The 12,015-nt window shown below is 36.2% G+C and overlaps 2 protein-coding genes across 2 annotated transcripts in view; one reads left to right on the forward strand and one right to left on the reverse strand.

Annotated features, from left to right (window-relative positions):
• HMGXB3 (HMG-box containing 3) overlaps positions 1-783 on the forward strand; it is a 29,688-nt gene extending 28,905 nt beyond the window's left edge. The window contains exon 20 of the mRNA XM_053463611.1: positions 215-783. Within this exon, the coding sequence (XP_053319586.1) occupies positions 215-688 (474 nt within the window). The 3' untranslated portion in view covers positions 689-783. The remainder of the gene's footprint in view (positions 1-214) is intronic.
• The window catches only part of CSF1R (colony stimulating factor 1 receptor), a 209,624-nt gene that overhangs the window by 171,970 nt on the left and 25,639 nt on the right, over positions 1-12,015 (reverse strand). The window contains exons 16-21 of the mRNA XM_053463613.1: positions 11,827-11,945; positions 11,599-11,721; positions 10,319-10,430; positions 9,465-9,564; positions 8,983-9,088; positions 6,983-7,141 (exon numbers count right to left, since the gene is read on the reverse strand). Of these exons, the coding sequence (XP_053319588.1) occupies positions 7,037-7,141; positions 8,983-9,088; positions 9,465-9,564; positions 10,319-10,430; positions 11,599-11,721; positions 11,827-11,945 (665 nt within the window). The 3' untranslated portion in view covers positions 6,983-7,036. The remainder of the gene's footprint in view (positions 1-6,982; positions 7,142-8,982; positions 9,089-9,464; positions 9,565-10,318; positions 10,431-11,598; positions 11,722-11,826; positions 11,946-12,015) is intronic.

A 12,015-nucleotide genomic window follows, 5' to 3' on the forward strand; every position in this document is an offset into this window, starting at 1 on the left:
TGTTGTCATATCATTTAAAATGGATGCAGTTGAAAATGTTGAAGCTGGTTGTCATAGCTTCTGTAGAGTCCATGAAATGCTACTCCCACACAGATGGTATGAATATCAGTGACGAGTGGGATATCAAAAAGGGGGGGTAAAAATATTGACTCCAAATTTGATTGCATCTTTTCATATTTCAGACACATTTTTAATGAATAATTATTTATTTCAGTATGTGTCCTGCCCAGAGCTGCTTGACCGACATTACAATGTGGACATAATGGGCAATGAACAGTCTATTCAGCACCCAGTCACCAAATCTGCTTCGAGAAGAGTGGTGCATGCTGTGGCAGAGCAGAATGGGACGTGTGACCCCACATCGAGACACCACTCGTTGACTCTGTGCCGTGAGCTGGAACCATACAGTGCAATCATTACAGCCATCGGAGACAGCAAGACCAGTAACGTCCGAAACTTCCCTATTCATTTTGAGAACCCCACACACTATTTCCTCTACAACAGGCTCATTGACTTCCTAACAAGCCGTGATATTGTCAACAGACAAATCCACGACATTGTACAAAGCTGTCAGCCAGGAGAGGTGGTCATCAGAGACACTCTGTACCGACTGGGAGTGGCACAGATAAAAACAGAAATCCTGGACAATGAAGCTGAGGAGGAAGTGGCACAGGAGAATCTAGGGTGACCCTGCACTCATTTGACAAAATATTTATTAATTAAAAGATAATACAGACAATCAAAACTGAATGAATCTGCAGTTGAATAAACGTCTCTATAATGCTGGCTCATCTTCTTTGCTTTATCGACCACTTCTGGAGATAGAAATATCCATGATCATATGCATACTAGCAGGAAGATGTAACAATGAACTTTTATTGTGAAAAAAATAAGGAAGAACTGTACTTTTTCATTTCTATATATCACCATAGTGCAGTTGTTTTGGTTGATGTATTTGTTTCTTGGTGGCATTAGCCGTTTGACTGTCTACATTTACTCATAGGGTCAACGATAGGCTGTTGTGATTGAGTATTTTGCACCTACAATAAGGCATAGCTTCATCAGATATCAAAAGTTGCTGTTGTTTCGTAGGAAGCCCCATGGCTTACAATGCCAGAAATGTTTATGGGTAACTTAAAAATATTTCAAACTGTGACCTTACCTTTCTCACGGTGAAAGCGTGTGGACAAAGGATTAAAACACACTTCCATAGGGTCTGAAAGTTTTTTCATACATAGAGTTGATACGTTTCTCCAAAACCTTTGAATACACTTACTATATGTAGACCCAACAACACTTTGCAGTGTAACACTCCTTCAAGATCTAACAGTCATTGGGTTTCACTATATCCATTCTGAATGGAACTTTTTAAGACCACAAGATAATGATTACCAAGTTATACTCTCTGACCAAAGCGTTTTACTTACTAATGTTCTGCACATGGATTTGTAAATGAGTTCAATACAAGATGATTATTATTATTACCATTGCATTACTCCATTTAATTGTCTAAAGAATTAATTTTTTACAAAGTAATGTTAAATGACACAGCTGACACATTTGCCATGTTATCTAATAACTGTGTATTATATTGTGTAGAAAATGCCAGTTTCTAATGATCTAAAACCGCCCCAATGTCTGTTTATTTTGTGTCTTCCATTTAAGGTTCACTTCCAAACAATATGTTTTTTTTTTTTTAATTTAAACATTTTTAGAAGCATTATTTATGTTGATTTATTTTATCACCATATGTTAACAAAATAACTATTCAACTTGGAGTGTCATTGGACTTAGGGCTATGATTTTTTTAAGGCGATGGGTACACCTAAATATAAATTAAAGTTCAGTTATTGATGTCAAAACTCCGAAGCTTGCATGCTTTGTTTGAATTGTCTGTGTTTAAGAAACACAGGTAGCATTAGTTTCGGAGAGAAGGATAGAAGAACTATGAAACCATTGCCTTTTTAGTGTCCTTTTGGTTTTCAGCCAATCAGAATGATGATGTTCTCTGCGCGGAAAATTCACTAATAATAGTATTGAGGATGGTCACGTTATTATTTTTAAATACATATCTGAAGAAAGGCTATTTTATATAGTCTCATCTCAGCCAATGAATTCCTGTCTCTTAAAAAAAGAGTTTAATAAAATGTTGGATATTGATGTGTTAAGTAACCCTATATATGAACGATATGGTACATATCTGCGAGCTAAGAAAGATATGGCCATATAGTGGGACAGACTCCCCAAAATAGTATTTATGGGGTATGCGATGATTTCTATGCGCTATGTTGTGTATATATATATATATATATATATATATATATATATATATATATTAGGAACCAATGCAAAAATGTTATTGTCTTACCTTCTGTGAAGGAAATGTTTAATATTTAAGTTATGTTATTGCTCTTTAATGTACTGTACTTCACACTGAATAATTCTGCACATAATCACTATTGTTTGAAAGTTTAGATTCATCAATTACAAATTTTCAGTAGTCCCCAAGTTTCCATTTTCATGAACCTAAGCTCCCTTTTTAAAAAAAAGTTTGGCCTTGGGTGTCATGCCAGTCATTGAATATGGAGAACTTAATACAGTTATGTTTAGGTTTTGTTACATATCGTATCAAATCTGTGTCAATGTCAGAAGCATGCATGGATTTTTTTTTTCGTATAATAAAGTTTTGTCTGAGCATAGATTTAGTTAAAGGGGAACCATCTCTCTTCCTCATGATCATACCTGAGAAGTCTCTTGGTTCGATCCAGAGTCCCTGGGTGAAGAACTGCTTCCCAGGGTGTCTGGATCATTGTCCTCTTTCTCCATTTCACCACACCCAATCTCTTAATGCATCGCCTATTCATTGCCACCCCTATGCACAGCTATCCCCGCTACATACATGGCTATCCCTGCCTCCATGACTGGCTAGCCTACAAAGCTACTCGGCCAGAAGTGGAAGAGCTCTGGGTAGCCTACTCTAGGAAGTTCCCAGGTATGCACACAATGACTTTTACCTCCTCACAGTCAACACCCGTACGCAACCTTTAACTGTTTTTCTTCTCCCAGCCGGTGACCTCTCCCCCCCCCCCAATCACCTCTTTCTGTTGCTAAAGTCACCCTTGCCATGCCATAATCATTCATCCACCTGGAACAATCACTCAACTTTGCTGTGTTGCCCTACCTGTGAAGTGATTATCCACTTCTCATCACTTTCTCCACCCTTATTCTTAGTTTTAAATAATGTTTGGTAATACATTGTTTCTGAGCCCTCTGGAGTGATTAACCCTCAAAGGGAAATGCCCCAAATTGTTGTTACACAGAACTTAAATTAATATTGGATGAAAAAGAAGATGTAACAAATCTACTGAATAAAGAAATATATTTCTAAAACTATTGTGTAAACACTGCCTATTTTTGTCTATGCTGAAAAAAGAACACAATTTAAAGCAATAGTTACACTAATGAAATAATGCACACCTAATATATTATTGTTTTAACATTTCAGTTACATGCTTATTGTTTGTGTGAAGTGGTATGTCTTCCAGAATTAGGATCGATTCATATTCAGTAGCAGATTATTGTCCATTCTCATCCACTGTCTGATCAACAGAAATCAACGTTTTAAGAACACTATAACGTTAGTGGGAGGAATAATCATGCAAATCACAAAAAAAGCCATCATATTATGCTGCTGGTAAATGCCACAAATATATTTTATGTATGTTGTACTAAGGTTGGTGTTAAAATAATCCCCCATCTTTGTATCTAAAGGTGACACCACATAAGCGTGCCACAACATGTCTGAGCTGAATTAAACAGGGATATGTAAAATTGTACCCATGCCATTTACCGTCGCCTTTAATGAAGGAGTCAGGTAACCCCATAAAAAGTGGCAAGAAAAAAAAGGGTAAGCCCCTTTGAAATTACCAGCATTTTTGTATAAATCTGTCTTAAAATATGGTCTGATCTACAATGTAACAATGATTAACAAATATGATCTATTTTAATTAATAACACACAAGGTATTGATTTAGTGTTATGTAATAAGGAACACGTTCAAACCATGATTTATATTTATTTCAAAGCAAGCTTTTTTGATTTACAAATTTGGTGAAACATGTAAAATATAAATTCACTACAGTATATCCATAAACCCAAAGCATTAAATTAATCTGTAGACATATTCTCTGGATACTCTCAGGATTAGGTTGGAGAATTTTGGATATATGTTCTTACTGTAGGGCTTCTTAATACATTCTTAATATGTAAATTTAGCATGAAAATATTTTATATGTTAACATAATGTTGGTAACACATTTCCAGTTACACTATGTATCTTGCGTGATTTTTTTAATTTTGTAAGACATTTAAAATATAATGCAAAAATCAGGAGGGCTTTCCAAGCTAATGCCATAAGAAATGCCAAATAAAAAATCCCCAAAAAACCAAAGCAAAATTCTGTGATAGATAGGGATAGTTTTATCATTTATAATAATTTAATATTACGTTCATAAAAAATACTTTCGGATCCTTACCCAATATTTTATAGCTGCCAAGTAACTAAGTGATTACATAATATTCCGAAATAATAAAGCATAAACTGCAATAATCAATAAAAAATCTTTTGGCAATTTGAATAATGTATGTCATTATCATAATCACTGTAATACAATGAATGATTTTAGGAAATTATACAATTTAGTAAAGAATTAAAAATTAAGAATCACTTTATATAATATAGAGTAATACTTTGCGTAAACATTTCAACAAAATTAAAAAGAATGCGCTTTTTGATTAGCACCACCTTGTGATCTTCTATACTTCACAAGAGGAGCCAACCTGAGCCAACATCGACCTATCCTGCTAAAATGGCCAGAAACTGGAACATATATAATATACACTACATGGACAAAAGCATTGGGACAATACACCAAAATTTACTTTTATGACATCGCAATCTAAATACAGACATCGGTTTGTAAATGGTCCCCTGCTTCCACTGTTAAGGCTTTTCACAAGATTTTGGAGTGTCTTGGTAGCCAAAAGGACAAACCAGGACATGTTGGGCAATACTGTGCTTCCAACTTTGTGGGAACAGTTTGAGGAAGGCCCTTTTCTATTCCTGCATGGTTGTGCACAAAGCAACACCTATAAAGACATGGTTGGATGAGTTTGGTGTGGAAGAACTTGAGTGACCCGCATAGAGCCCTGACCTCCACCCCATTGAACACCTTTGGTATGAACTGCTAAGGAGATTGTGAGCCGGGCCTTCTCATCCAACATCAGTGTCTGATCTCACAAATGCTCTACTGGGTGAAGGGGCAGAAATCGGAGTGGACGTTGCTATGGGGCATATGGGGGACCAACCTCATATTAATGTTTATGTATTTAGAATGTAATGTCATAAAAGTCCCTGTTGGTGTAATGGTCAGGTGTCCCAATACATATAGTATATATGTATACTATATGTATATATATATATATATATATATATATATATATATAGGTGTGTGTGTGCGTGCGGACATGGAGCTACTGTTACAATCCTGCTCGCTTCCTCGCTTATTTCTTTGTTTTATCTATTTTTTAAGTTTATGTTCATCTGTGTTAGTGGATATTTAGTTAAGGCCCCCTGTCCCCAATAGTTCTTAGAATTACTTGAATCACTAATGCACTTTAGCCTCAGAACAGCAGACCTATAGAACATATTTCAAAATAATACATTTATCTCTGACCTGTTAGCACTGTTTAAATCACAGAGCTACGCACCCAAGTTTACAGAATAAGCTTATACATGCTGGATGTTTTTGGAGCCTTCGCAGATATTAACTGAAATAGAAATTGGAATGCGCCCAAGAGACAAATGATGCTACAGTTTATTAGAAAAGTAAACGGCTTCCATGCATGGATGTTGAACAAAGAAAATACTTAACTTGTTTTATTAAAAGGATAGTAAAAATACAAAAAATATACTTTGTGGATCCACCCGCCACCACCAAAAATGAATGAAAAGATGGCGGGATGGAGTCATGATATGGTGGAACGTCACACGACTTGTTAAGCAACACTTAGCCTATTGTCTAATAAAGTCTTATGGCAGGTTTGGGATTGGTTGGTTAAATGCAACCATCAAGGGTTTTTATATGGCCATCATATGGCCTCAAATACTATTGTTTGATTATATACTTAAATAAACATTACCTGGCCCTCAGCCTAGTCTTAAAACCCCATACATGGCTTTTGGGCATCGTCGTTTGGATATATGTACCTCATACACAAGCAGTTAAATATTTTGTGTGGGCTCTAGTGCGTTTTACTGCATGCAAATCAGGACATGAATTCTTTAAGTTACCGGAGTTAGTAAATGGAACTTCTGTAATTTTAGCCTTCTGAACGCAAGATACAAGAACGTTCCCCGCACATGCTCAGTATAACTCCCATTGAAGTCAACTGCAGTATTGGCAGCCAATCACAAGTGCTAGCTGATGTACGAGTAGCATACATATGGTGGGCTACCACTTTTCCCTTTGACTATTGGGATTTGGGACTGCTACCGTGCAAGTGCTTACATTGCTTACATTTCAGGGTTTCAGTAAAGGCAAGCAGACGATGAATGAGACGTAAATATAATTTTCTATCCCAAAAACTAAGGAATGCCTGCATCGATTTTATATGCAGTAAAATACATTATGCACAGTGGGCTTCAGTATGTATTAAAAAGGTTTCGGACTAGACTGGTTCTGTAACAATAAAAAATACAAACAACAAGTCAGTAGTATAATGGTGGTCAGTGCAAGACTTTAAAGTTTATGTTGAGAAATTAAATAACTATTATTATTATTAATGCCACTTCATTTTTTACACCTGTCTGGATAACAGGGTATTGTGTAATACCTAGTTTAGCTTAATATGTAAAATGCCCTGTTCCATCTTTTTTCTTGTAGGATTTTTCTTTCTTCTTGTAGGAACATTAAACTTGCACAGGTGACAAACATCAGGTTTATGTGACTCCTTGATGCTGTAAAAGTTTCCAAAGCTAACAGAACTGGTAATTGTTTCCTTTAATAAATGACTCTTCTGGGTCACATTTTGTGTCCAAGCATTCTTCCTCTTGGTGTACTTGGGAGATGTTAGCATAATCCTTAAAAAAGGAAAAAAATGTAAAGGAAAATCTCTTCTCATACATGTACCAAATTACGCACTGGATTTGTATTTCAGCTCGTTTTTTTATTTTTTCTTAAAATTAGTGTGTGAAATCATTTTCCTTTGGATGTTTTTATCTCTCATGATGAGATTGTACTCTTTCCAGTCATGTGCCAAGCCAGGTCCTTCTAACTGCACAATGCATGATTTTGAAAACGTTTGCATCCTTTTTTGGGGAATATTGCAGGCATTAGAAAAATAAATCGAATAGTGATGATTATATTATTGTTGTAGAATTTGACAGCAGATAAGAACAATTCTGTCCATATAGTCTGCCTGGTTTTTTTTGATGTAAGGACTCAAACCCCAATCAGTCCTTGGTCTAGTCTAAGGGTAGATTTATGCCTAATCCACGCATGTTTAAATTCCCTCGCTGTATTAGCCTCCACCACTTCTGCTGGGAGACTGTTCTATTGATCGATCACCCTCTGTAAAGTAGAACATCCCTACATTACACCTAACCCTCTAGTTTTGGACTCTTGTTCTAACATTTTCCTCCTTTCAACCAAGGTTCCCTCTTGGACTAAATCCCTATTAGCATTCAAATGTTTCTTTTACATCTTCCCTCTCCGTTCTATCCTCCAAGCTATACATATAAAGATCCCTTAGTCTTCCCTTCACACATCAATACTTATCAGTGGTGTTGAAACACAATCTAGTAAATATCTTAAAAAGTTCAACAAAAATATTGAGAGCCATTAGGCCCATCAAGTCTGTCCATTGTGGCTGAAAACCTTGGTGCAGAATAGCCACATGCCTATATCATACATACTAATTTACAGAAACCAAAAGCTTGTGTATTCATTACTCTTCAATGCTATTTATTTTGGAGATACAGTATATACGTTTAGACGACTATTTTACCCCAGGGTGGCAGAGTTACTATAAAATCAATGTCTTGTCTTGGAGTTATCTGTCTTCTGCTCACTCACCCGTACAGAGGTCTACCTGGGATTTTAGCAAAAGGAGAGTACCGTATTTGCTCAATTATAAGACGACCCTGATTATAAGACGACCCCCCAAAATCTGAATATTAATTTAGGAAAAAAAAAAAAGCCTGAATATAAGACGACCCTATAGGAAAAAAGTTTTACCAGTAAATGTTAATTCATGTAAACTATGTGAACAATTGTTTGTTAATAAAAGCTATGATTGAGAAAAATATTTTGTTTTTATTTCCTTTTTTTACAACCTGCCCCCCAGTTATGCAAATCTGCCCCCAGGCTTGCCACTCTGCCCCAGAAATGCCTTATACCCCCTATATGCCACTGTGCCCCATGATATGCCTTTTAACCCTCTAAATGCTTGAGTGGAAGTTGTCTACGCGAATCGCGTAGAGCTCTACACGCTGCCTGGACTAAGCACTGTGGACTCAGAAGCACCGGTAAGTTGGGGGGGAGCATAACACAGGAGGATACAGGTCCCCTGCATTGCTGCGGGGGATCTGGATCTTAGTCTCAGTCAGACCTATTTGAGGTCTGATTATAAGACGACCCCGATTATAAGATGAGGGGTATTTTTCAGAGCATTTGCTCTGGAAAAAACCTTGTCTTATAATCGAGCAAATACGGTACTAACATAATGGGAGGAATAACTACCCAGTCTGGGTTTTTTTTTATTCACATAAAGTGGTTTTTCTAATACATAATAAAATATAACATGAATATATAAACTTGTTAACATAGCTACATGTTTATTTGGTGTACTGAAAAGGATTTGAAAAGATATATGTTCACTTTTACTTTCACCCATACAAAAGGATTGGTTTTATTGCCTCACCTGTTCTTGGATATGACTCATCTGCTTGTTGATGAGATCACTGATTTGGTTAAATGTCGGACGCTGAGTTGGCTCCAAGTCCCAACAGGCCTTCATAATGTGATATCTAAAAAAAGGAAAAGACATACTTAAATTACAAGTAAATTACCAGATGGCAGAATTATTGCTTCACCCAGGTAGATTGTGATTCATGTTATTTTTGAACAACTTCTGCTTCAAATTACATATCCATTTACATAACATTTCTGTGTATTTTCTATAAAGAGATCATTTTGTTACCTAAAGGTCAGCAGCAGCTAGGTCAATAATGGCATAAATATATATATATCATTGCATCACTCCATATGTACTCCTAATCACTATTCTCTATGATATAACATTTGACATAAAGAACGCTTTAAATACCCAAGGAGTATCCTGGGTGAAACATAGGTAAAGGAAAAACAATCTGTTATTTTCTCTTAAAATGTTATTACACTTACATTTCCAAAGGAGCATACTCTGGACAATCCATCTTGTATCCATCCTTTATCATTTTATAAAACTTGCGATTTATAAGAATGCCAGGATAGGGACTTCTGCCTAAAATGAGTCAACAGACTATACGAATTAGTATTATTAGTATTATTACTATTATTGTCGCCAATTTATTAAAGAAAACATTACGCTCAGCTTGACAATGGCTTATATCTTATGTTAATATTGGTTACATGAAGACATATCTCATTTGGAAAGTTTGCGTACCTCTATACATATAAAAGTCTTGTCACTTTGGGAATTTTTAGGCATTCTGGCCAAGGTTGAAATAAAGAGCACTATGGTTGGATCTTTGTTGTACGCCAAGCCCAGTGTGACAGAGAAGTTGCACACTGACGGGGGGCTGTCAGATACTGTGGTATGTTGGGAGGATAGGGGCTGCCAGATAGTGTTGGGGAGTATGGGGCTGGATCATAGTCTTTGGGGAGGAATTTAAAAAAGACGAATAAAAAAAAAAAAGAGAGGTCGAGAGAGAGCAAAGATAGAGGTTTGCATGATATTTGAACATTTCCATACCCTGACATCACTACCAAAGGCCATCTCAGCCCTTTTTTGCTAAATATGCTAATCTGCGTTGGTTCTTCTAAAACACCATCATCCTCATCTCTGGATCCACAGCAATGTAGTACTTCAATTAGACGTGTGCTCTTTCCACAGCTTTTAGAAAGCCGGATTCTCTTAAATAATTCATTGATTCAGTCCGTTCTTGCCATTTGTTTGAAGGTCCTCGCTAGGACCTTACTTTTGCAATAACACATACAACACACATACGAGGTCACACGCCATTTTCCTTGCTTACCAAGGGAGAAGATTTCCCACAGAAGGATTCCATAAGACCAGACGTCACTCTGCACTGTGTAGATACAGTCAAAGATACTCTCTGGAGCCATCCATTTTACCGGCAGACGAGCCTAGAGTCATAAGTATGTGAAGGTTAGAAAATCCAGAACATTTTTCCATTGGCCATTTTTTTAAATTAGAGATGTATATAAAAGCAGTTTTATTATAGTGTTTCCTGTAATAAAAGTACATTATTTAGCAGAACATTTTTAAAGGACCACATTTGTGATCTTAATTTGACTTCATACAGCAGAGCATGGTTAGGACACAACACAACTGATGAGAACGCAAATATTTTTTGTGGGTTAACATATGTTTTTGAAAGTCACTCTATAAATAACTAAAATGTTCCTGTATTTACTCTATCAGCACTATGTCAGCTTTTGCAATTGCGCAAAAAAACAGCTTATGCTATGAAATTACCAAGTAATCAAGAAATTTATTTTTCCACCAAAAAAATAAACACTGATTTTAATAGAAACGTATGACAACCAGTAAATATATTATATTTTTTTTGCTTGTATTGGAAAATGATGTATTTCCTGTCAGCTTTCCTGAAATCAAGAAAACAGGGGAGCTTGGAGGCTGCTGTGGCCTTCGTGAATGCCTGTTACAGTGAATTGTTTGTAAAAACAGTGTTTACAATGGATTAGGCCAAAAAGATAAAATCGAACAAATGGATATTGTAGCCTTCACAGCTTTTCAAAGCAGGGTTGTAACTTCTACGGGGCAGGAGGGGCAGCTGCCTAGGCATTGGAAGGGGTCTGTTCCCATGGTATATACATAATGTGAGTTTCTAATATTGCTTTATACATGGGTTTATTTAATGTATAAAATGTTGAAATATTTGGGATACTAACAATGACTTGAGTGACACTGATTGTCTAATTAAGTATTTTGCACCCTCATCTGGCTTTATTTTCCTAGGACATCTGTTGAATCTGTATCATGGACAATTAAAGCTCTAGGATCAAGTCAGGGAAGAAGGTTATTGTTAATCACAGGCCACTTATAATCCATAAACCTCAATAACATGAGATGAGTAGGACTTAAAACTACTATGTAAACTCTGTTAAACACTAAAAACAAATCGCTTCACATGTGCCCAGCATAAGATATTGTAGACTTCCATTATGATGAAATCTAATATTGACTATAATATTAGATTTTAGATAAAAAATGAATATTTTAGGGTTGAAATCTAATACTTTACTGTTTCAAAGAACATTTGATACTTACATTTCCCTTGACAACATAGTTTGCGTCATTCTCGATGTCCCTGGCCAGACCAAAGTCACAAATCTTTGCAACCCGACCCTGTGCAACAAGCACGTTCCTGGCCGCAACGTCACGGTGAATACACTACAAACAAAGGATAATAATGGTGACTAATTGGAAATGCCTTAACAGACTTAATTGGGTTTTCTCTATACTAACAGGGAAGAAATGGAGACAATCAGAACTCACGCTCTTGGCTGCCAGGAAGTTCATTCCCTGGGCAATTTGCAATGAGAAATTCAGAAGGTCATACAGATCCAAGGGCAGATGGTCATCTGTGTCTTCTTCTACTTCAGTGTTAGAATTGCCTTAAAAAGAAGTGTTATAGTAATGGTAATATACAAAAGTTAGCCCATATACATTATATTGTCTAATATA

The sequence above is a fragment of the Spea bombifrons genome, chromosome 4, assembly GCF_027358695.1.
Source record: "Spea bombifrons isolate aSpeBom1 chromosome 4, aSpeBom1.2.pri, whole genome shotgun sequence".
Classification (NCBI taxonomy): Eukaryota; Metazoa; Chordata; class Amphibia; order Anura; family Pelobatidae; genus Spea; species Spea bombifrons.